This window comes from Syngnathoides biaculeatus, chromosome 7 (assembly GCF_019802595.1).
Source record: "Syngnathoides biaculeatus isolate LvHL_M chromosome 7, ASM1980259v1, whole genome shotgun sequence".
NCBI lineage: Eukaryota > Metazoa > Chordata > Actinopteri > Syngnathiformes > Syngnathidae > Syngnathoides > Syngnathoides biaculeatus.
The window spans coordinates 19,839,648-19,866,811 of NC_084646.1; the positions used below are offsets into that span (position 1 = coordinate 19,839,648).

At 41.5% G+C, this 27,164-nt stretch overlaps 1 protein-coding gene across 3 annotated transcripts in view; it reads right to left on the bottom strand.

The window, feature by feature from the left end:
- The window catches only part of tsc22d2 (TSC22 domain family 2), a 33,485-nt gene extending 10,279 nt beyond the window's left edge, over positions 1 to 23,206 (bottom strand). The window contains exons 1-2 of one of the 3 annotated variants that reach the window (XM_061824240.1): positions 20,440 to 23,206; positions 19,227 to 19,993 (exon numbers count right to left, since the gene is read on the bottom strand). In XM_061824240.1, the coding sequence (XP_061680224.1) occupies positions 19,924 to 19,993; positions 20,440 to 22,025 (1,656 nt within the window). In that variant the 5' untranslated portion in view covers positions 22,026 to 23,206 and the 3' untranslated portion in view covers positions 19,227 to 19,923. Of the gene's footprint in view, positions 1 to 19,226; positions 19,994 to 20,439 lie in introns of those variants that run through there. The other 2 variants (XM_061824239.1, XM_061824241.1) reach the window with 2 other exon arrangements.
- Between the last annotated feature and the right edge of the window lie 3,958 nt (positions 23,207 to 27,164).

Sequence of the window (27,164 nt, forward strand, 5' to 3'; positions counted from 1 at the left end):
ATTAATGAATGACAAAAGATTATATAAATCAAAAAAGCCAGGTTGAGTCTGACTTGGGCTTCTTGATGATGAACTTATCAGGTAACAACGAGACAGTTTCTCAATGGGGGGCCTCAGAGCCCCTCATATTTGCCTATTTTGCTACATAAATACAACGGAGGCAGAGGTGCTGCAAATACAACAGAATCAGGGTGAGCAAACCAGCCTTTCAAATTAGGAAAGAGGTTTGAATGAGCGGAATCCTATAGAGTTTAAGAACCGCTTTGCACCACAGGCTGTGGGCATATATTTTATGAAACAGAGAACCCCTAAAAGCACTTTGCAATCACTGTGTACCCAATGTCCACTGAAAGTTGTTAAAATGTGAACAGGGGAAGGGAATTTAGAGAAAAAAATTAGACCGTGGTAGGATCACCAACATGGCACCTGGGACCACCAGGTAACCCCCAACAGTCATATGCGTAGTTTCTGGGCCACTTTTAAAATTAGCCTACCAGTGAAGGGAACTTGTGATTTTTCTAGGAATGTTGTGATCAAATCTAAAACATTGCAGAGACTTGTAAAAATTGGACTATGACTATTAAAACAGCTGTTTTTGTGCCCATTGCTCTCTCATCCCATCATCATTTTGATTGATTCAAGTTAAAGTGTGACATATTATTTGTTTTTAACTAAGTTAAATTGTTGATAAATGTTGTGAGAAAACATTAAAATGGTCTCTTCACATAGACATCAGAGCCAAGAAGTCGCTTTCTATGTCAAAAAGGTCGCTTTTTGCACCTAACCCCAAAATGAATCAGAATCAATGATTATTTGGAATTGGAATTGAAACAAGATCTCTGGACCGGAATCGTTCATACTCCAACAATGGTCAACCTTAATTGGCGTAGATAGCAACTAAAATCAGAAAAAAAGTTTCATTTGTTCTTTAGAATCAGCAAAGTGTCTTAAATTGAAATTGTATTTACCGCAATTTCTCAATTATAATGTGCACCTATGTATAATACGCATCCCCAAAAGCTGACCTAAAAATTCTGGAAAACCTTTCTACTGATGTGTAATGCATTTTTAAAATCTGTGATTTTGCTTCTACCTATATCAGAATCAGCTTTATTGGCCAAGCCTACATGATCAAAACAAAGTATTTGTATTTTGAGTTTTTTCAAAAAAAGTCTAAGGCTGAGGACTTTATTTGAACACAATCCTATGTTAATTTACTTGCTCTTTTAAATTCACAGCACTATTTTTATTTAGTAAATTAGTAAACACACAGTTGTGGTCATATGTTTAATTATGCAGCCAGAATTTGTGAGATTGGTACAATTCTTTAAGGAAAAATGATGGACCTGGCAAAACATTTAATTGTATATTAATGGGATTAAAATTAAACATTTCAGAAATGCATTATCATTAACCAAAACATAATCACAAGGAAATTAAAAAAGATATTTCGCAAATTCTTCCAAGGTATGTAAACTTATGAGCACAACTGTACATATAAGCAGTCATACATACCACTGTCATATTGGAAAGAAAGTGTAGGATATCCTTTTTATAACTACTGGCTGGCGGTGGAATTTTGGAATGAAAGTGTACAGATTTGTCATAACCACGAGATGGCAACATTTATAAAATGTGAAAAGTTTGCCTCTATACCCATGTTTAACGCATACTAGGTAACAATATTTTGGGGGAAAAATGCACTTTATACACAACAAAATAAGGTTTGTTTTCCAAGAAATTTCTCTCTGCGACATTGAAATTCAACACACTCTCATACCTAAAGTACGGATAATGAGTTTTTTTTTTTACATTGACATGAAGTTTTTTAAATGTATCAAGATGATGGACATTACCTGGAAGTTTTTAAATGATTATAAACATTTGTTCAATAAATAACCTTCACAAGCAGCTGCTGTCCTCAATGTAACGTGAAGTTAACCATGGCAAATGCAGGATGCTGCGACTAAGTTAATATGTTTCTATGAACAAAAGGATTGTTGAATGTGTTGTCTACCAAAAGGGGAGGCCCAAGTATAGACAACAGACTAAACAAAAACTTACATGACAGATACTTTGTCTGAGGTTGGAAGTTTTATTTTTATAGGACAAAATCAAGTCGTTAATAGGTGTGCCTACAGCTCCCAAGGCTTCCGCTCGAAAACATACAGAAGGAACAGTCCCACTAACTGCCTTGCTTGTTACATAATCCTCAGACTTGTGCATAAACAAGGCCTTGGTGCTACATACTGTAAGTCTCAAAGCCTACCAATGACCCTCCCAAAGGACACAAGTACCGGATGATGAAGGGCATAAGAAAAACAGTAATCAAAACCCTTAAGCAGTTGAGCTTATTAAAAAAAAACAAATTAAAATACATTTTTGAGAATAAGGATGAGCTTTTGGTATAATGTTGAATGGGTTATAAAAGGTCCCGTTATTTTATACCCCTTCCATAGTGATAGGAGTGTTGTCAACTTGGGAGAAACGGAAAAATTAGCAGTTAGCACTCCACCACTTGGGCTCCTGAAAATGTCAGATGATGGCTGACCATCAAGCTCTATTTGCAAACATAGCAGGGGCCAGTGTTTATAGTTGTTTATTCTAAAGTCCTCAATGTCAAAATGGTGTTTGAGTAAAACCAACTCTTTATATGTACCCCTGGACCACTTTACCATTCTGTTCCATACATAATTTGAGGGATTTAGAGTTGCCCCATTTTCTTCTTCTTGTGCAATTTAAGCCCTACTGCATTTGGTGATACTGGACTTGATGCCAATTTTATCTTCCTGATTGGAATCTGACAATAATGAGCATTTTATTCTGATCGGCTTTAATGTCATAATTTGCTGATCGTCACTGATTGGCTCCGCAAAAGACATTTACTCCAAACTGCCATCCTGCACGATGTATCTGAATCCAAAAGTTATTTTATTTTAGTATCATAGTATTATTATTTGTATTTTTTTGCGTGTCTTTTAACGTAGTACAGTAAATAGCTGATGGTCAATAAAGTTATTTAAAAAAAACATTTCCGAAGCATGAGACAGACAACACGTAATGCTGGATCAGACGAGAAGACAGATTTGCTCTTTCACGGTTAAACTGTCAGACTACTGCAATAAAATCTTGTATTCTGATACCAACACGTCCCATTTTCTAATGATCATTGTTATTTTTATTATCTTGTTAACTCAAAATGCGACCAGATACACTCATTACCACCACAACAACAATGGATCGCGTCATGTGTATTATAAAAACTAAATGTTGGGAACCGTGGTCACCGGTGCTTGGGAGGAAGACTTTAATTCAAGCATTCCTAGAGGCATGTTCACATATTTTTAATACCATTTTTAATCCACAATTCACGGCAAAGGAGCAGCAGCATCCCAGGCTCAAGGATGTTATCTTTGGGTAGCATCTCTCAAGAAGATTCATTGTGTCTGTCTATATCATTGGGGACAGCACCCTAACATGTTAAATGAACGTAAGATTGGATATTGCTTGCTTGGACATGTTCAGAGACGAGAGAGTGAGTATATTGGTGGAAGGGTGCTGAAGATGGAGCTGCCAGGCAAAAGAGCAAGAGGAAGACCAAAAAAAAGGTTGATGGATGCTGTAAGGGAGGACATGAGGACAGTGGGTGTTAGAGAACAAGATGCACGAGATAGATGGAAAAAGATGACATGCTGTGGCGACCCCTAATGGGAAAAGCTGAAAGGAAATGAAGAAAATTTGGTATTGGTTGTAAGTCACAAACAGAAATTGGTTTCTGAACAAATGTTTGATTCCTAAAATCCAAGAGTTTAGGGAAATCTTTGCTAATTCCAAGATGCGCAGAGAGTTTGTCAAAGGCTGAATAGAATCATCTATGCCTGTAATAGGTCCTTCCTGAGCATTAAGTCTGAACCAATAGGACACTATAAGGAGGCATGTGTGCTGTAAATGCTCATGGTATAAATACAGGTCAAATATCATCCAAGTTTCCAAAGATAAAGATGACGAGATGCAAATGTTGCCTCCAAACAGGAGGAACTTTGAGACCTGTGGTCAGTTACGCAAGTAGACCAATTTGTGGTGATGGTTAAGATATCTGCCCATCAAGTCCTCCCTTCAACTTGAAAGTCCTGCTTGTCTTTGCTTGTCTAAAATCACAGTTTGGCACAATATACAAAGGCGTGTACTTCAACCTCAGTAAACCGTTGAAAATTGTACTCAAGGTCTTTGAAGAGCGTTTCAATTGAATTTGGTTGGGTACTCCAAGTATGCCCCACAGCCTGTTAGTAAATGTGCTTCTGATTTTTACACAGGAATGTGATTCCAATTCAGTCCTTGCCAATGAAAGTATTTTGGAACAAAAGAAAGCTTTTATCGGGTGTTACATAAACCTGATACTCTGAAATATTTGTTATTTACATTCAATGTTAGCTCAGTATATCATCAGTGTAACTGCTGATTTACAGGAAAATTATATTAAAATGTTTAACCTTAACTCCTAAATTTAAATTGACATTTTCTGATTGTCAATTATATAAATCTTTTTTACTGTTATTTATAACCATTTCCAAAGAAAAACTTCAAGCACTTTAAGTCCTTAACTTCTTTCCAGCATCATTCGCCTGTTCTAGGCATGGATTATTTTATACTGAACTGATCGAGTCATGTTTCTCCAAAGCAGACAAACACGTCAAACTCTTGTCAACACTCCCAATTCCAAAGGGGACGTATGGCACAATGTGTTTCATGTTTCCCACAGGTGTCTCTCCATTCATGTCCTTTATAAATATGTGCGTCTTCTATTTCTGATGGGAGCCATGTCTGTGCAGGAACTCAATCACAGGAATAGCACATGGGCTAACTATGTAAATCCAAACGAGCGGCAGCATTACAAAATACAACTGGTCGAAGTACTTTTTCACCTTAACAACACACCAACAAATATTTTCCATCTTTCATTCATAACAGAACATGAATGCGTACTTAATTCCAAAGGCCTACAGCAAAACACCTTAATTGGTCCATAAAGCCTCATATGAGGTATCCGTATGACACAACAGAACCAAAGCATAGGAACAAGGGGTTCAAGAATGCAACATCGTATAATCAGCTTTTCATCTGAGAAAATAAAATGATGCACGTCAAGAGAAATTACATGATCTATCACAGCCATGGTAATGTTATTTTGATATCTTCTCTTTGCCATGCTAAAACCTCCTGGTACATTGTAGGAAAGAGAAAATCAAACCACCAGTGACTCGTGACTGACAAAACGTTATCACTGAGGCCTGACAAGCAGCCAGCAGCACTGACGTTTACAAGAGTGCTGTGGTATCTATCGCCATGCACTATAAGAATTCAGCGACTGAAATACCCACCATGACAAGTCATTTGATTTGGCAACCAGGTCTTCAACAGACCTGATTCTATTAAAGGAGTAAACTGTTGGTGAGTCCCAAAAATTATGAATCCAAATTCTAAAAATAATTGTGCTATCATTTATTGATTTAAAAAAAAAAAAAAAAAACGAACAAAAATGCCACAACTACAGAATGGTGTGTAAAACACCTTAATGAGAATTTGGTAATCATATAAGTAAATGTAATAGGTATATCATACTGACATTCCTTAAAAAAACGGAATTACAACACAGGAGCGAATAGTGAAACTTGCAAATGTTGACCGTAAATTCCCGGTTTAGAATTATCATCTGTCAACCAATAAAATGACATACGATTTGTGACATTATATCTAGATCTGTTCTCACGTTGTCAAATAAAATGATCTACTTGTTAGTAAATTACACCTTTGGGTGACATAAATGTCAAAGTAATACAATAGTACTGGTGAACTAATTTTAGTAGATTGCCTAAGTGCATTGAATGAGTACTGAGCCACCCACTCCAGGCAACACAAACATGTAAACACACCCAAGCTCATAGCCATTGCTGACAGTCTTTGAATCTCACAATCTGCTAGGTAAAAAACCCTGGTAGAAGGCAGGAAATGGGTTTCTGTATTTTTTTTAGTCGGGGGAATAAGGAGACATATGAATGAAGGAATCGAGATATTCTTTGAGCATGAAGGTTAAAAAAAAGACTCAATGAGTGAGGACGGAAGAAGATGCTCAAGCATCCCAGGAGGTCAGAAGAAATGGTGAGGCAGCACAAATGGCTTTCAAAAATGCCATAATATAATGCCAAATCTATCGTGGGAACATTTCCCATTTTTAAAAGAGAAGAGTTAGTCCCTCACATTTTTTTGTTCTCAAAATACGAAGACGGCGGTAATTCAAATGAGATATTTCTGCATTTGTCAGTTAGCAATTCACTACACGACCACCATCTGTTCACAGTTTAAAAGATGTGTTTTCACAGAAACTGAAATAATCATCAGACAGATTTGGTGGAGAATAATTAATATGAACCGCATGAGGGTTTTTTTTCTAAAAGTCCTTCTTTAACTTTGAATCCCCCAAATGTCTTTTGCAGAGCCAATCAATCAGCAAATTATGACAATAAAGCCGATCAACCAATTAGGCATAAAATGCTCATTATCAGCCTTCTCCCCATATCAACGATCAACTCAGTGTATAGTATAATTGTAATGAAATCACTTCACACACACCGAAACTTTAAAGAATGGTTCAACATAACGCCGGCTTGTTCGCATACAACCGTTAGTGCTAGCACTAGCTTACTAGGCTACATAAGATTTTGTTGGCTGCGTGTGATCTGTATCGTATTAAAAGTATGTGTATATACCTCAAACAATCCTTGAATGAACATCCCAAGTAACGGTAACCACAACGACCACGTTTTTCCTCACATTCTTTTTCCCCTTTTGACCTACACATGCACGATTAATTGTTGTCATCATGGCCACAGTGCAATCGTGTATCTGATTGCGTTTGATTTGACGAATCCGGGTGATCGTAAATTGACATCAAAAGACCCGCAACAAGGCTCAGATCGGTGTAAAGTCCAAAGGTTACAGATCAGATTTTTTTTTTCTTTTTTGCCTAGCAGCTACCATTGTGGACATCGATTAACAATTTCATATACTGGTAATTGCTCTTCTTGTGCAATAAAAACCATGATGTCAATGGTTCATTTATTGGCAACATGAGCTAGATAACTGGTCCTCTACTTTGAGCATGCTATGTTCCTTACTGGAGTACTTTGTGAACTTTTACGAACATGTTTCATGTTAAGGACTTAAGGGGAAGAGAAATAGTGCACTGGTCCATCACCAAACTTTGCTATTTAGTGTTGCTCATCTAATGTCAACGCATGAAAGGTACAAATTTAAAACCCATTTTATGATATAACAAACATTCTTTTTCCTAAAACGCAAATTCAGACTTTAAATAGGTGTTTGTGAACATAATCATTATGGCATGCACGTAAAGCTAAAAGGTTTTGCAAAGTGCAAATTTTTGTTTAAAAAAATGCTGGAAAAGCAGTAATAAGAGAAAAACACAGGTCCTGATTTACTGAGATCACAAATAGCTGTTCATAAATTGTGCATTCACTCTGACAGACAACCTGTTGTTGGGGGGCGTCTACTGATCTATTTGCATTCCTTCAGGCAAACTACATAGTTACGAATGTTTGAATAACTCTGGATTAATGCAACCAAGTAACCATTTGTCAGAAATATAACTGTACATCTACATGTTCCAGCAAGCTTCAGGTTCATGCTAGACACCTTAATGTTAGCACATTAAATGTAAAAATGTCAATGGGGCCATCGTTCACACAGACCAAGGGTGGTCCACAATTCATAAAGTATACAGTTAACCACACTGAGGAATAATTCAAGACAGCCAGAAATACCTTGAAGAAAAGAGAAACCCTGCATAATTATTATTCTGTTTCTGAACTGCAGGGTCCTTTCCAATTCACTTTTCATATCGGAGCTCATCAAACCATTATCGGTGCCCAAACAATCGTACAGTGACAAGCCCCACAATCTTGCCTTCACACCCGGTTTTGTCAATGCTCTTAAGGTTTAAGACCTTACTTACCATGTATTTCATTGCAACAGATATGAGCTCAGCCCTCTTTACAAGTGAAATTCCTGGTTTCATAGGTAGGCTGAGGGAAGTTTGAAACCGCAATGACTTCAGGCAGCAAAGAGGGGTGTCAATACATCCATCCGTCTATCTATTTTCTTAGCCGCATATCCTCACAAGGTTCACGGGAGGCTGGAGCCTATCCCAGCTGTCAACAGGCAGGAGGCAGGGTACACCCCAAACTGGTTGCCAGCCAATCGCAGGGCACATAGATACAAACAGCCACACTCACAATCACACCTAGGAGCAATTTAGAGTGTCCAATTAATGTTGCATGTTTTTGGGATGATGGAGGAAACAAGAGTGCTTGGAGAAAATCCACACAGGCATGGGGAGAACATGCAAACTCCACACAGGCGGGGCCGGGGATCGAACCTGTTAATATAGTCCCCGCTATAAGTATTGAAGTTACAAGGTCAATTCCTTTGTTATTTCCTTTGATTTTGCCTGTAGTCATTAAAACCTGAGACTGCTGCTTTTTTGGGGACCGGTATTATGGTGGAGCGTTTAAAGCAGGTTGGTCCTTCACACAGTTGTAGAGAGTTGTTGAAGATCTTTGTGAAAACAGAAGCTAGTTGGTCTACGCAGACTTTGAGGCAGGATGGAGACACAAGGTCTGGGCCCAGCACTTTGTTGATCTTTTGTTGTTTGAAGATCTGTCTAACGTCGCTTTCATGGATGTTAAACAGTGTAGTGGAACATGATCCTGCTTGTGGTGCGGATTGGTGGGTGTGTGGTGTCTCATTGTCTATATGTACATTATATTGAATACTAATAAAATACAATATATATAAATAAAATAAAAAGACTGAATGTATACTGAAGACATTTGGGTGTCAGATTAAAAGATGAATATTAGACGAAAGTTATTCTGGCATTTATTTCTAGTTAAGATTAAGTTAAGATCTAGATGTGTTAAACAACTCAGGACCATAGCACCATTTGTTTGCAGCCACCCACTTTTCAAATGAGTACAATTATTGGAACAGACGAATTTACTTTAAGTGTATAACATTTCATATCTGGCATACAGTCCCCTCCAAAAGTACTGTATAAAGTCATCAAAGACGTCAAAGTCATTTAATTCCTTTGTTTTTGCTGTACACTGTATACTAAGAGACATTTGGGTTGCAGATCAAAAGACGACTATGAGGTAAATTTTCAAAATTCCATCTTTCATTTTATGGTATTTACATGTTGATGTGAAATCTCAGGACAGAACACCTGTTGTTGGAAGCCACCGACTTTTCAATTGAGCAAAATATTGGAACAGACATGATTAAATTAACTTCACGACTTCACCAGATGGTTGCATTCTTCATTTAAAATGGTTTTCTAGGCATTTATGGTAGTCCCCCTCCAGTTTGTTTCTGGGGTTTTCTCCCTTCATTCTCCTCTTTACAAGGTAAAATGCATGGTCTACTAAATTGAGATTCAGTGATTAACTTGGTCAGTCTAAGAACTTCCACTTGGAGTCCTTTTTGGTGTGACCATGTGTTTTGGGTCATTATCTTGTTGCATAATGAAGCTTTTCCTGATTAGTTTGGATACATTTTTCTCTAAATTGACAGACAAAATGGTTTTGAAGCTTTCAGAATTCAGTCTGTTGCTACCATCATGAGTTACATCATCAATAAAGAGTCGTAAGCCAGTTCCAGAAGCAGCCATGCAAGCCCAAGCCATAACATTGCCTCCACCACACTTCACAGATTAGCTTGTGTGTTTTGGGTCATCAGTTCCTTTCTTTCTCCGTGTTTTTACATTTCTGTCACTTTGGTAGGTATTATCTTGATCTCATCAGTCCATGAAACTACATTGGGCTATATTTTGTCAACTCAAATATGATCGAATACACTCATTACCATGGCGACGTCAACAAGTGTGGATCGCTCAGACTGTTATGTTGTAATGTTGGTTTGACCTGACTGATTAGAATACATGACCCGACCAGAGCAGTGATTTTCAATCTTTATGGGGCCAAGGAACATATTTTACAAATGGAAAAATCTCATGACACACCAGAAAAGAAAAATGTCATAAAAAGTAGAAACATTATTGCTGTATGTACTTACTGCCATCTAAAAGAAGACCATTAATCTGTTCTGTCACTATGAGTCACTGGCATAAATAGATCAACAAAGACATTTATATTTACTGAGCAATTAAGTATAGGTCATTTTATATAGATTCACTTCTCAATCTTGTGATCAGATCGGTGAGCGGGTTTTTTTTTTGTTTTGTTTTTTTTTTTTAAACTCACTGATCAGTAATCGGCCCCAAAAATCCTGATCATGTAAAGGTTACTAATAATTATTTTGCTCTCCCCCTTTATAGTTAAAATCGTTCATACAAAAAAAATGTTTTCTCATGGTATTATCCTTACCGCTGATAAAATATCAGGGTAAGATTGTATCAAAAGTTACCCAAATGAAAATAAGAGATTGATTGGGAGCATACCCTGGAGAGGGTGTGACATTCAAATTGGACTAGAAATCATCCAGGGTTCAACACAGCGCTACCTATGTGGCAAGTACAGGGTGGTAACAAGCAGCTGTCAACGGGATTTCTCTTTGGTCTGAGGACTCCCTATGAAATGAGCTGTGCATATTTCACATACTGTAACCACTCAAAACAGGGGTCGAACCAGATCTGGCTCGAGAGCATTTTGGAATAGCCAATAAACACCAGTTGTTTACACACAATTCTCATTCCTAGAACAGCATTGAGCATATTGAAAGACCTGTTCCATTACAAAGAGAGTTAGTTATAATGGGCTCCTAGTTGTTTACTTACTATGGCTGGTCCAGTCTAATTGGACATAAATCCTGATACCTTCCCGACACAATAAGGTGGGTGCTATGATCATAACGTCTTCAACCACCGATCTGTTTTGAGCGTTAGCATACTATAGAAATTACAGTGTTTATATGTACGAGGACCTTGGCAATCCGATCCCCGACTACAGAAACTAGTTCTAGGTACATGGAATGTCACCTATTTGGGAGGGAAGGAGCCACAGTTGGTGGATTAGATCGAGAAGTACCGACTAGATGTAGTCGGACTCGCCTCTACACACCGCTTGGGCTCTGGCACCACTCCTCTTGAGAGGGGTTGAACTCTGTTCCACTCTGGAGTTGCCCAAGGGGAGAGGAGCCGAGCAGGTGTGGGTATACATATTGCCCCTGGCTCGCGGCCTGTGTGTTGGGGTTTGCCCCGGTGGATGAGAGGGTAGTCTCCCACCCCCTGCAGGCAGGGGGACGGGTCCTAACTGTTGTTTGTGCTTATGCACCAAACAGCAGTGCAGAGTACCCACCCTTTTTGGAGCCCTTAGAGGGAGTGCTGGAGAGCGCCCCCTCTGGCGACTCCATCATTCTGCTGGGGGACTTCAATGCACACATGGGCAATGACAGTGAGACCTGGAAGGGTGTGATTGAGAAGAACGCCCCCCCGATCAGAACTCGAGTGGTGTTCTGTTACTGGACTTCTGCACTCAACACAGATTGTCCATAACAAACACAATGTTCAGGCATAAGGGTGTTCACACGTCCCCTTAAAACCAGGACACCCTCGGTCGCAGTTCGAAGATCGACTTTGTGGTCGTGTCATCAGACTTGGGACCGCATGTCTTGGACACTCGGGTGAAGAGAGCGGCGGAACTGTCAACTGATCACCATCTGGTGGTGAGTTGGCTCCGATGGTGGTGGAAGATGCCAGTCCGACGTGGCAGGCCCAAACGTATTGTAAGGGTCTTCTGGGAACGGATGGCAGATTCCCCTGTCAGAAGGAATTTCAACTCTCACTTCCAAAAGAACTTTGCTTACGTCCCGTAGGAGGCAGACGATATTGAGTCTGAGTGGATGCTGTTCCATACTTCCATTGCTGAGGCGGTCGACGGGAGCTGTGGCCGTAAGGTGGTCGGTGCCTGTCGTGGCGGCAACCCACAAACACGGTGGACACCAACAGTGAGGGTTGCTTTCAAGCTGAAGAAGGAGTCCTATCGGGGATTTCTGGCCTGTGGGACTCCCAAGGCAGCTGGTAGATATCAGCTGGCCAGGTGGAATACAGGTTCAGTGGTCGCAGAGTCAAAAAAACGGACGTGAGAGGAGTTCGGTTTGGCAATGGAGAACGACTTCAGGACAGCTTCGAGGAGATTCTGGTCCACCATCCGGCATCTCAGGATGGGGTAGCAATGCACCGTCAACACTGTGTATAGTGGGGACAGGGCGCTGCTGACCTCAACTCCGGATGTTGTGAGTCGGTGGGGAGATACTTCCTTAATTCCACCAACATCCCTTCCCACGAGGAAGCTGAGTCTGGGTGGTCTGAGGTGGGCTCTTCTATCTCTGGGGTTGAGGTCACCGAGGTAGTTAAAAAGCTCTTTGGTGAGTTGGATGAGCTTCTCCCGGAGTTCCTAAGGGCTCTGGATGTTGTGGGGCTGTCCTGGTTGACACGCCTCTGAAACATCGCGTGGACATCGGGGACAGTGCCTCTGGGTTGGCAGACTGGGGTGGTGGTCCCCCTTTTCAAGAAGGGTGACCGGAGGGTGTGTTACAACTATAGAGGGATCACACTGCTCAGCCTCCCTGGTAAGGTCTACTCAGGGGTACTGGAGAGGAGGGTCCGTCGGGAAGTCGAGTCTCGGATTCAGGAGGAACAATGTGTTTTTCGTCCTGGCCATGGAACAGTCGACCAGCTCTACAGCCTCGGCAGGATCCTCTAGGGTGTATGGGAGTTTGCCCAACCAGTACACATGTGTTTTGTGGACTTAGAAGGCATTTGACCGTGTCCCTCGGGGAGTCCTGTGCAGGGTTATTCGGGAGTATGGGGTACCGAATCCCCATTTACAGGCTGTTTGGTCCCTTTACGATCTCTGTCAGAGTTTGGTCCGCATTGCCGGCAATAAGTCGGACTCGTTTGCGGTCAGAGTTGGACTCCGCCAAGGGTGCCCTTTGTCAACAATTTTGTTAAAAACTTTTATGGACATAATTTAAAGGCACAGCCGGGGCGTTGAGGGTGTCTGGTTTGGTGGCCTCAGCATCGCATCTCTGCTCGTTGCAGATGATATGGTTCTGTTGGCTTCATCAAGCCATGATCTCCAGCTCCCGCTGGAGCGATTCGCAGCAGAGTGTGAAGCAGCTGGGATGAGAATAATCACCTCCAAATCCAAGACTATGGTCCTCAATCGGAAAAGGGTGGTGTGCCTTTTCCAGGTCGGGGATGAGACCCTTCCCCAAGTGGAGGAGTTCAAGTATCTTGGGGTCTTGTTTACGACTGAGGGAAGAATGGAGCGGGAGATCGACAGACTGATCGGTGAGTCGTGTGCAGTGATGCAGACTTTGTATCGGTCCGTTGTGGTAAAGAGGGAGCTAAGTTGAAAGACGAAGCTCTCAATTTAACAGTCGATCTATGTTCCTACCCTCACCTGTGGGCATGAGCTGTGGGTCTTGACCGAAAGAACAAGACCCCGGATACAAGCGACAGAAATGAGTTTCCTCCGGAGGGTGTCCAGGCGTTTGCTAAGAGATAGGGTGAGAAGCTCGATCATCCGGTAGGGGCTCAGTGTCGAGCCGGTACTCCTCCACATTGAGAGGAGCCAGATGAGGTGGCTGGGGCATCTGACTCAGATGCCTCCTGGACACCTACCTGGTGAGGTGTTCCGGGAATGTCCCACCGGAAAGAGACCCCGAAGATGACCCAGGACACGCTGGAGAGACTAGGTCTCTCGGCAAGCTTGGGAAAGCCTCGGGATCCCTCCAGAAGAGCTGGAAGAAGTGGCTGGGGAAAGGGAAGTCTGGGTATCCCTGCTGAAGCTACTTCCCCCGCGACCCGACCCGGAAAAGCGGTAGATAATGGATGGAGGGACACATACGAGGAAAGTTTAGAATGTGGCCTAAGGCAACAGATTTATTTGGCCACACAGGCCCAGCAAAGGGATATGGAGTGAAGTAACCAGTCTTTTGCTCAATTTACAGCTAAAGCACACATACACACAAATACAATGTCTGTTTTCAACCAGATTTTGCCCTTTCCTAACAAAGGATGTCAAACACCAGACTATCTTATACCCCATAAGGTTATCCTTTAAGTTTATCCTTAATTGTGAGGTATGTTCAGAGTTGATTTTTCTCAAAAATAGTTTCCGAAATTGGCGGGTTCGTACTATCCCAAATGATAAATGTGTTCAATATTTACAACCCAAATTCCTTGTGTGTGTGGACAAAGTCGACGACTCTCCAGTCATGAATCCATGAACTGCAACATGGTACGGAATATGACACTGTGCCTTGACTGACGAACATGTTAATAACCTATCATAAAAACAGATGTTTTACCCAAGGTCTTTTTTTGTATAAAAGTGGGATCCCCAGATAGCATGAAGTATTTTCCAAAGCAATTCCTATTTTGCTGACATTGTGATATTGCATGGTCCAGCCTTGGGAGTACTTCAGAAACACTCTGGAAACATCAGATCATATTTACGAGACCAAAACAAGAAGCCACAATTTATATATACTATACTGCAGATGAACTACAGAAAGGTAGAGTGTTCCAGAAGATTTAGGAATATATATCTGATATAGCAGATTATCCACATTCAGTCAGTCGCCCAAAATCAAACTGGCACAGAGCAGTGATCTTAAATTGACAATCAATGGCATTCAAGGCTCCAGGAATTTGTCCCTTGGAAGTTAATGCAGCCCTAGCAGCAACCCATTTATCAACCATAACACATGTCCCCGGTTTGAATATCCATTGCACCCCACCCATACACCCTCCCCGTAATTGTCAAAAGAGGGAATGGAGGGAGGAGCAGGCATGGCCCTATAAATACATAACATGCACATCCTTATATCTAACCACGGTGGGGAAAAAAATTCTGGCGTCAACTGTACCATGAGCTGTCACTTCTATCTAAAAGTCTCTAACATAATCCCCATTATGAAAATTGGATTTTAATGGGGTGGTTAAAGTGCATAAACTTTCAATATATTACACATTAAGAAACAATTGCCAGAATGTGAAGAGTGATAAAACATTTTAAATACAAAAAAGAAGAACAAACATGACATCATGAAGAAGAATTAAAGACTGTGCCACATTTTATATCACTTGGACTGACTACACTGTGCTTTGCAGCACTAAGGCGGTCCTTAGTGCCGGAAAGCATGCTAGGAGGATGTAAATAATGTTTAACCAGCATGTTTTGTGTCTATTTCTTCATGTTTGCTGTGGTGTGATAATTTTAGTTTCGATGTGACACCATGAGTGTCAACAACATCTTAAGTAATAATTTAAGCATCTTCTGCATACAAATGTAAAATGAATGAAAAGAATGTATGAAAAGTTCTGTAGTCAGGGATTAGATTATCAAAGTCCCCGCCTTTGGCCACCTTGCAGCTCACACTGCACCCAATCCCGATAGCATCTCTCTCCCTTGCAATTTTGAAAATGTGCTGCAGTTCTTCTCCAAGTCAGAGGTGTCGCTCCGGCTGGTATTGGCTAGGACACCACCAAGTGGAGTTTTTACAGCAAAATTTTGCTAATTTCCAGCAACCGTCTTTACTTTCCTTTCCATAACAAGGAACAAAGCAACAAGGGTGGCCGTGCAACACTGTCTGCTTGAACAAATGGACCTAAATGACCAGATGATACTTTTAATCATGCTTCAAAATCGATCAAGCAGTGGCATAGGAATGGTGCCGGGAGGAATGGTGAGTACATCAGCATAGCATGTGACTAAAATGGACCAATCACGAGAGATGAGCTTCACTGCTTTCTCCGCATAGCAACGGGGCAATGTGTAAATCACGTGATGCAATGCGGGCGTTGACAAACGGAACCGCGTGAGTATAAAGTGGCCTTAGGAAGACTTGATTTGAGCATCAGACCAAAGGGCAGATATCATCCTTCCAGGTTATCCTATATTCATACACACATATTTACACACACAAACTTTAGATGCTCACTGTGGTTCTCATAAGTGTGTGTGTGTGTGTGTGTGTGTGTGTGTGTGTGTGTGTGTGTGTGTGTGTGTGTGTATGAGAGTAATGTACAAGTGATCATGCCCTCTTTTGTCTATTTAACAGCCTGTCCAGCTGCCAACATCGTTATAGCTACACAGGCGTGCAGTGTTGCAGGTCCACGTTCTGCTCTTTCCGTCTTTCCAAACAACAAAGGGGAACTGGGTGTTTGTTTTATGATTATATGGGACAACACACTGACACAGTTCCTGACTGGGGTAAATTATCAACTCAATTGGAGTGGTGCTGCAGGGATAAATTATGTTAGTAAACAACAATAAGCTTCATTAGTATCTAGACAGGGGACAATATAGCTCAAGCCTCCCTTCACCTTTGAAAACGTAACCCCCCCCCCCTCCTTCCTGCTGTACCATCTGATGTTAACACATAAAGGATGAACATATTTAGGATTTGCCAACTATGGCATTTGTGGTATCAACATCTTTCTTTCCTGATAATTTTTACAGCCAAAGAAAGTGTGGCAAGTGGCAACATTTTAGTTCAAGGAGTTTGGGAGCCCTGTGACAGCCTCTAAAAATAGCTGCTGTGTCTGTGAAGGGGTATTGGAAGCAAATAAAGTCTCAACATTCACATGGTTTTACAGCTAATGGGGTAGAATAGTGTCTCTCATACTCACACTAAGAAACAGAAATGAAAAATGAAGCCCTTAAATACTTCCTAGTGTGTAAGTTGCTTGTTAACACCTCTCTAAACTCCACCCACCCATGGCTGAATAGAGTTTTGCATGAGGGAGCAGACGACATCTATAAAGGATGTGTTCACCATGCAGGCAATCCTTTGAACCTTTTTAATGTCAAAGACTGAAAATTCCTCACGTCTCTGCCTGTTTCATTGGAGGATTAATCAATCATGACACCCCTTCCGAACAACAGCAAAAAAATGCACATTTTGTTTCATGGTTCTCCTGTGGAATAACCCTAATACTTGCAGTGTGTCTAATTCTGGTTGTGGTCAAAAGGGAGACATATAAGGCATGTCCACACTGCTGAAGAAACAAATGAGTTTAACTTGAGGGCATCTCCCCAGATACATACTGTACACGCAGACATTCACACAGAGAGGGATATACACATACAACGGCTGAAATATGTATTTCATACATCATCTTTCGTCACTAAATATAATTTCAAAGGTGCTACTAATCTAAAAAAATGATTTTGGGAAGAACCCAAGTAATCCATATATGCAAAGAAAGAACCAATAAGATTGGCTGTGTGTAAAAATGTGAAATGACACAGGGAAAAAGTATTGTGCAAATGAAGAAAGGGAGGTGCAAAACGGCCTGGAAAACAAAAACAACACCGAAAAGTTATTGATAATTAAACACCAATAAAGCCCCTTGTCAGTGCCAATGATTATCATCTTTTTTCAGTCTAAATTGATGGCCTACAAAAAGGTCTTATTGTCAAGATGGGAGTCAAAATATCACTTAATGGGTAAGAGCTGAGAGCTGTCTCAAGACCACTGCGAAGCAACTTGCAAAATATAACGATGGCATTGGTTACAAGCACATCTAAGCTTCTGAACGTTATAGTGAGCCCAGCTGGGGCCATTATACATAAAAGCCGCATTGTTGAAGAAAGTATGAATTAGGAAGTGTATTGAGACATTCTTGACAAAAATATGCTGTCATTTACAAGGATGACAACAATTAAACAAGGAAGGACATTTCATCAGGATGATGATCCAAAACCTACTGCCAAGGAAACTCTAAACTGGTTTAAATAAATAAAATAAACCTGTTAATGGCCCAGCCGATCACCTGACTTGAAGCCAATCAAAAATCTTTGGTTAGAACTGAAACTCAAGGTCCATAAAAGAAGTCCACAGAACCTTCAAGATTTGAAGACTGCTTGTGTGGAGGAATGGGCCAAAATCATATCAGAGCGATGGATGAAACTGATTTCTACATACATGGGGTGTTTTGAATCTCTCATTGCAATTAAAAAGGGGGGGGGTTTGTACAAAGTATTTAATAAATATCAGATGTCGTATTCAATATTTTTCCCTGAGTCATTTCATATTATTTCACACAACTTAATTTTTGATATTACTGTATGTACAGATTATTTGGGTTCTTCCCAGCATCTAGTGAAATTTTCAGGTCAATAGCAAGTTTGCATGTATATTTAATGAGAAAAATAGTGACATGTTGAAGACTTATTCAAGCCACTATAGACTTTTTGACCATGTGACTACATTCGGGGCACCTGATCATGCTGGATGGGTTCACTCTACTGACACGCCGTTCACTCTAATGCTTTTGCATATAGACCGGAGTAACAAATGTTCATACACCTGTTAAAAGTGACGCATGATGGGTAAAAAGACTGGAAAGTTATCGGGGCTTATTAGATGTTGTTTCAAGAAACCGTTACGACAAGAAGTGCACTTTTATCGATCATATCGACCCATATGCTTTGCAAGAAGAACAAATGGAGCACACGACAGTGGGCGTCGGTAACTTATCCAGACATTGTCCACTATCTCCTCTTCTCGACAAGTGCTTATACCGTGGACCAACTAAAGAATTACAAAGGTCTGGAGGGGTACAACCAATTTAAATATGGCTGGGTTCGTCATGCGGCGGTATGTATCCATCGTAAGTAAGGTGTCTCCCCACACTGCTAAGGTTAGTTTACTGCACAATGCAATTTAAATATGTATCGCGTGATTATAGTCAACGTTGTGTTAAATTATGTTGATGATACCAACGAAAGAGGTGTAAAATATTTTTGTTTTTGTTACCGGGAGGGGGGGAGCGAGAGAGCGAGAGAGAGAGAGATTCGACCTGCACGAGTCCCAACTGGAGCCCGCATGTTTTTCTCCACTTCCACATTTTTAACTCAACTCACAAAAAGGCTAGCGGTGCGGTAACTCATTTTTGCAAACTTATTATAATGAAACAGAAAATACAGATTTTGGAGGCATGCATTGCATTCACACACGAGTATTGTGCTTTATTGCAAGATCGGCTCTGCTAATACGAGACACGCACAGTTGTCACCATTTAGTTGCTAACTGCTCCGTTTTCTTGCACTGGTTCTTGATCACAGCTGGCAGTCGAAAGAAAGACACTTTACAACGCCCGTTTGAGCAACCGGTAACATAGCAGTGCACCCCCATTCATATGTCTTACAACCCCCGTTTGAGCAACCGGTAACATAGCAGTGCACCCCCATTCATATGCCTTTCTGAAATAATTCCGTGTGTTTACGTGAATTCACCAAACCAAGATGGCACCCGCGCTCTAAATCGGAATGTGTGTGACATCACTCGAAAACAGTCCATACATGCATACATAAATATACAATATAAGTGTATACACGTACAGACATCACGAATCACATCCAAAGCGGCATGAGGTGAATCGACTGAATTGCTTAATCCATACTGATTATCAGAGCGGAGAATTGTAATGCATTGACAAATTGATGCATTTACTCTAACCAGTTGCTCCAACATGCCACCTGCATATAATTTAGTAGGATGAAAATAATTTTGAACACTGTTCAGTTTCACAACATAATGATAACAGTATAATTGTATTCAATGATAAATTAGAGCTTCAATATTTATTTTACTGTATTTATTGCATCATCTTGGAATTGTGGACGCTTTTGCATACTTCTTTTAAATGCTCTTTTTGTATTTCCTGTGTCCACTATTCACCAAAGCACTTCAGCAATAAATACACACACACAGGTAAACAATGCTAGATTAGATGTTTGTGCATTGACGGGCACAGACTGGTCGTATTTTATGCCAGTAGTTTTAAGACAGAGGCGGTAGTCGGGTGCAGGGCTACCATGAACACTTTTCATTTACACCCACCTTGGGGGGCCTGAAAATGTAATCTCCAAAAAAGGGGGGGCTGCAAAAAAAAAAAAAAAAAAGTTTGGGAACCATTATTTCACGTGTGTCTTGGACACATGGGACGCACATCAACAAGATAGCTGCATATAGTTTTGTTTTTTGGGGGGGAGGGGGGGTAGGAGCGACAATTAGAAAATAAAATTTGGATTAAAACTCTCGAAATAATCCATCAATCATGGCTTTTCCTGTTCAGAGCTGCAGGGAGGTTGAGTCTATCTGAAGTCGAGAGCCAGGACTGATCAGTCAATCACAGGGAACATAAAGAAGAGAGACCACCATGCACAGTCATTCATACCATCACTTTGTGAGAAGTGAACTCACGCACCCGCAAGGGAGTCAGGCGAGGGAACTACAAAACCATCATGACTCCCAAAACAATATTTCTTTGTTATACGATGCCAAATTCAACAGCCTAACTTATACAATCACAACACAACTTCTTACCTGTCCTCGTCGCCATCCATGGTTATATGGATGCCGAACAGGCTGTTGACAGCAGGGCTGGGAAGGCCAAGACCCCCCGTGATGAAAGGCTTCATATTGTCTTTCCCTGGCAACACACTGCCACTGGGCTGAGGTAGGACTTCAGATTTGGACAGACCATCTTCTGCCTGGGTACTGAATCCAGTGAGAAGGCCTGTGGTGGCACCTCCATGGGCACCTTGGGGTTGAAGAATCCCTCCGATCCCCAGCCCTTGATTCACCCCACCTGTAGGGTTATTGGTGGTAGCGGGCAAAGTGACGGGCACATTCTGGACCCCGCTGGTGGCAGAGGATGTGGGAGCAAGGCCTAACCCTGCTGAGGGCTGTGTATGGTTGACCAGCTGCTGCTGACCACCACCTGGTGCCATGTGCAGCAGAAGGCCCTGGGCGGAGGGTGCCTCAACCCCTAGGCCCTGGGCTGATGACCCGGCTGGTAAGATAAGAGATGAAGGGCCTACAGAATGAGGAAGAGGGTTTGAACCAAACTGCTGCTGACGGTAATCTGGCTGGCCCGCAGGTGGGTTAGAATATGGAAAGTGCTGTACTTGTGTGGCAGGCGGCGGGATGGGAGACTTCTGCTGTAAGGAACCCTGGTGCACGCACTTGAGGTTATTTGATAGGAAAGTTTGGGGAGCAGCAGGTTGCATATTGACCTGAGCATGTTGTGTTTGTTTTGATGATGTCATTGAGTAACCTGTGGGCTGGAAGGCACTTGCCCCACTCCCAATCTGGGTGACCAAGCCAAAGCCTTGCAGCACAGTTTCGGAAGAATGACTGGGATTTGTAGCTGTGTGGCTGCTGTCCACAGCATTCTCCAAAGCCTGTGAGGAGGAAGCACTGCTCGAGAGAACAATGTTACTGATGGTCCCTATTCCACTGTCCCGTTCCATACTGTGATCAAGGGTTACAGCTGGTTTGATGCTATCCACGGTCCGACCGCCATTTGAATCTGAGTCTTTGTCATGGAATTCGGTGCAAGTCCATCTTCCTCTTCTAAAGGGCTCTCCGGTACCATGGTCTAATTTAATGACCCTGAAGCGAGAGCTGCAGGTATTCACAGGTGTAACAGTGGTACTTGGGAAGGGGGCAGCAGGAGCAGAAATTGGCTGAGCTGTTGCTGCTGCAGACGCATTTGTTGCCGAATGATAGGGGGCCAAAAGACCACCGCCTGCACTTTTATTATCGCCGAGACCCTCGTTGACAGGAGCTGTCAAAGCGGTCTGACCCTCTTGCGTGTCTCCCAGGTTGTTCAACGTTTCCTCGGATGAGCTCCTATCACACAAAGCGAGGTCGACTCGGGAAACATCAAATATTTCCGACGACACATCCTCTGTTCGGGACTCGTCGGGGTCGTCTTGACTTTCGGTGTCGTCTACGGTGTTGTTGGCCGCCACCTGAGCCTGCGTAACACTCGTGATTTGGAAACAACTCTTTTTTTTCGCTGGCATTTTCGACATGTTGGCTAGCTCTGTCGAATCAATGTATTCCCACATGAAACGAAGCGCCACACGCCGCTTCTTACTGCTCACTTCACTGGTAGAGGACATGAAACGGAGACGTACCAACACAGCACTTTTCCATATCGTTTATTTCTCGTCAAGTCCACCCGTTGAGAAGTCACAAGCTCAGTCCAAGATTCTCCCAAACTCCTGAGACGTTGCGCAGTGTCCAGTCACTGCACTCCTCCCCGGCCTCTCTCTGACACCCAGCCAGCCGCCCTTGTGTCCTCCGGAGTCCACCACAAGCAGCCGCTTGTCAGACTTGTTCAGTAGCTGTCCCCGGAACTTCAGTCCGAAGCAGACCCGGGTTTGTGAGGCCACCTCTCCCTCTTTCTCTAGATGCCGACTAGCCGAGTTAGCTCAAGTGAGCTAGTTTCGCCTCCCCCAATACCAACAGGTGTGGATTCATAATGTAAACATTCCCTTCTGGCTCTTCGAATAAGAAAGTATAATCCAGCAACGGAGAGGAGTGGGTGTGGAAATGACATCAAAGTCGTTGAAGTCTGGCCTCTTCGTGTCGTAAGTGACTTGTGGCTGTTAGCTGACAGACAGCCACTGGAAGCTTTCCGATACTTGCTGCTAGCTGCTGCCTGCCTGGGTGCCTGCCTCTCCTCCACCAGACAAGATGGCAAAAGCCAAGTGCATCCTGGGTAAATAGGTCAAATACATGTTACCCCCAAACGTAAGAAATATTTGTCATAATGCGACCAAAAAGTAATGTTAATTTTACTTGGAGTAATTTAATTTTACGGAGGCATCGAATTTCCTAAATTACAAATACGGAAACGTAATTCGTGTGTCGTCACTTCCGGCCAGTGGTTCATCGACTCATACGCAGATTAAGTATCGCAAGTACAGCGTTGCAAGTGTTAAAGGGGATATAAATTGGAGGTGCTTTGCAAAATGTGTAACGTCTCCTTTCTAGCCGTTGGTATTCAATTCCCATAAAAAAAAAGCTTTGAAAAAAATATGTTACTTCACAGTGAGGACGATGGACGACTGGTTGAAACATCTGCATCACAGTTCAGAGTAGGTTCAAATCCGGCCCCGCCTGCCTTGAGTTGTCTCCCTGTAGATGCGTGGGTTGTTTTTTTTTTTTTTTTTTCGGGTACACCGGTTTCCTCCATCCCCAAAACATGCATGATATCTTAAGTGAAGACTGAAAAAGTGAAGATTAAATACCCCACCTCTAGCCCAGAGTCAACACAGGCGGGATAGGCGGCACAACATCCTCCACTCTAGAAATGTGGTTCAAGAAATGGAAGGATGGATGAATAAAATGCATCCTTTTAAAACATTGACAGTCTTCATCAGTCACAAAATGGCTGTAAAATGTATTTTTATGTTGTAATAAAGTCGTTTTTTGAGCCTTGATGTCCACTAAATGAGGGTTAATCGATTTCTTTTCTGAAAGCTACTTCTTGAATTATTGCAAGGGGCTCACAGTTTTATATGCATCTGAAATTTGTCCAAATTACCTATAATTATGTGCTATTGTTAATTTTTAATAATGTTGATTTACAAGGTCGTCTACCTTGTGAATTCATTGTTGAAAATTATTGTGTTTATTAAACACATTAACCCCTATACTACAGGAACACAACAAAAGACTTGAGGCATGGCTTCTGAGATGGGAAAAAAAAGAGAGACAGGAAGTGGAACTTGGGCCTATGACACGTCTCTTATCAAGACAGGGACGTCACCCTCTGGTGATTTCACAATCAATACTTCAAATTCATGTGACCATGCTGAGTCACAATCATCTTTCGTAACAGGGTTAGAACATCAGCGTAATGGCGGTGCTCTTAATTATTCGGGCACTATGTTTTCAACATCAGACTCACTATAGGAACCCTTCCCTTCAGAGTGGCCTTTTATTTCTTTATAGTGTATTAGTCATTTATGAGACAGTCTGCTGCCTGCTGCCAGTTTATTGTGTAACACTCAACCGCGGAACATTTTGTCACAAGATTGGGACATGGCATTGGCGAAAAAAAGGAAAAGTTTATCCTGTTGATTCTTTCGCGACTGATGGTAGTCGGCATGATATGAATCACTTTATCTTCAACACAAGGGTCATGTTTTCATTTCACCCTGTCTGCTGTTTCAGATGGTTCTGATCAATTTTGAGATGATACATGAAGTATTTATCAGTTTTACAGTTTTACCATGAACCTGTCATTACCCTGTGATCTTTCGTTGTCGCTATGGGTTTTCGGGGGTTTTTTGTTTGTTTGTTTCTTGCAGCGGATGCCAAGAAGGGGGGTAGAAATTTGTGTGCACCCAATATGCATTACGATCGGCTTGGTTTTAAAGCACAGGAGCAACAGGTGATAATCGCTGCTCTATTATCTGCTCCCCACCAGTTTCTTCATGCTTTTTCTTGCCGTGCTAATGTTAAGTATTTCCTCTCCTTCCCTTCTCTGAGTCCTGTTCATAGACTCATGTGAAAATACTTTTCTGCCTCTTTGAAAGGTTTCTACAGTCTTGCGTAGTAGCTTCCATTCATTCCAGTTCGTCTGTTCTTTCCTCTCGAAATGTGTGTAGTTTAGTTTAGTTAGTTCAGTTTATCACTAATTGTTTATTTTGTTGACACGTACCCGAAAGAGAGCTACTCTATACATATATTCGATAACTGTAATATTAATAATACGTTGGGGCAAGTGAAAGTCTATTCAGAAATAATGCAGACTAGTCCAACAAATGAAAAATCCAATTTGACTATTTGACAACGATGTATTGATCCAGAAAAAGGATACACTGGCATGTTTTGAGTGCAGCATTCTCACTCCGGAAATGTTTATGCCACATCTTTGTGTGTGTGTGATAGAGAGAGAGAGCAAGAGAGATATTTACAGACTGCTACTTCACACCACGTATTATGACTGCTCTTCCCAAATACTACTATACCAGTATCAGGTGTGTACAATGACAGCATATGTTGTGGTCGCAAGTAGCGTTCTTCGTGAATGCAGGTGGCTTTAATTCAGCCAGTTCAAGAATCCAGAGGGCTTCATTGTCATTTCAGCCATTTACACATTCATAGTGCAATGAGTTATATACTAGTAAAGTCAGTTTTTGTTAAATATTTCAAAAGCTTGCTGCATGTGCCCCTGTTTTAACTTAGAGCACTTCTCCCCTCAAAGGCCTCTGCATGCCCCTGCTCAAATATTTTTCATTTTGCCAGTATGAGGCAATTACCGGCAGTATGTAGTCAAAGCTGTGAACATAGTGGCTGAGAAATTGCTATGGCATACAGTATTGCTACCCCAATAAGTCTCAGTAATCCTCAAATTACATGGTTACATAATGTGCCAACTCACAAGCTCTGTCTGACAAAATTTTATGCAGTACTCAGCTAACCTATTGGAGAAGGAAAATAACTCGATACATACACGTCTTGGAAGACTGTGATATTCAAGGAGATATCGATGCACGTGAAATGAGAAATCTTTAAAATGATGAGCAAAAAATGTCATCCATCCATTTTCTGAGCCGCTTATCCACACAAGTGTCATTGGGGCCAATCCCAGCTGTCATCGGGCAGGAGCGGGGTACACCCTAAACTGGTGTCCTGGGCGCATAAAGACAGACAACAGTCGCACTTACAATCAAAATCACACCTAGGGACAATTGAGAGTGTCCAATTAATGTTGCATGTTTTTGGGATGTGGGAGGAAACTGGAGGGCCCGGAGAAAACCCACACAGGCACAGGGAGAACATTCAGACTCCACACAGGCGGGCCGGGATTTCTACCACGGTCGTCAGAACTGTGAGGCAGACACTTTACAGCTGCGGCACTGTGCTTCAGCAAAGAACTTAATGTGATAAAATTATTAAGTTAGAAGTTAATTTTAAGTTAATATTAAATTTATTATTTAAATGTAGTATTTTTAGACAGTAGTTATTGACAAATATATTTTTGCTATTACAGTGTTATTATTAAGTGGTGCTCTTGGGTCTGTATGAGTGTGGACTTTGCTTTGAGAGCTGCACAACTAAATGTTGTTTTAGCGTGTAATGACACCAAATATTATTCTGACATGATCTGTTTGGTAAGTTCTTTGAAAAATCACAGATGAGCTTGTCTAATGGCCTGCGAATTTGCAAATGAAACAACATTTCATTCATCCATCTTTTTTTATGCTGCTCATCCCCAACGTCATCCTCTCCTCTGTGGCCAAGTCATTGGCCTGACCTGAAACTTATCATGCACGTTTTTCACTTATTGGATAAAGAACTGAAAACAGCAGTAAGTTCAGGTTGTTCCAGTGAAGTGCTGGCGAGGAACTCCATGAATGAAAATACTGTAGTACCATTTTCATCATAGTGTTTACAACTAATTATATTTCCACTTGTCAATTATTCATAGACATACAATTGAAATTGAAATGCCGAGAATTCCTAAGCATAAAAGTAATGTTTTTCTGCAGCGGTAGCGGATGCATTTAGTAACTGAGGTTTCAATGCAAAAATTACCTGCAATCTACCTCTTATTCCCACCGCTATCATTTCACAATTATAGAAGCCATCAATATACAAAAATGCAAGATAACAGCACATAACTGACAAAACGTAAAACATTCCAATTACATTCCTCCTACTCACCAGAGATGCCAATTATTAAATGTATTCATGTCTGCAGATGGCTCCAGACTTCATTTGCTTGTTGAACTTGGCTGTTTACCATGGTTTGCTCTGACCAACCAATCAGGGGACAGAAAAAAGCAGATGTCGTAAGTTGACATTGCAGCACATAGAGGCTGAAATATTATTGGACCAAAAATGTAAAGATCATGAAGCAGTACAACCAAAAGAAACAATTGAAATGAATAGGCCATTGGGAATAAAATAATACACTTTCATGGAACAAATATTTGAATTGAGGTTGAACACGTAGGCCAGTGCTTTTGATAATATTCAGTATGTGTCATGAACAAGGCTCGTGGGACTCTCCGCTTCTGTGTGTATGTTAGCGTAACCCCTAGTCAGAGCGATTCTGTGCCCTTTTGTTTGATCAACTCGTGTTAGGCTTGTTAGTTTTTCCCAGAGTCATCGGACCTTGCTGAATGTCTTTTTGGATCCTGCCCAGCCTAGCGTTTTTGTGCCTCTGCCTTGTTTTGGACTGCTTTTTGGTATTGGCCTGTTTCGTGAATAAAACCATGTTGAACATTATGCCTCTGCCT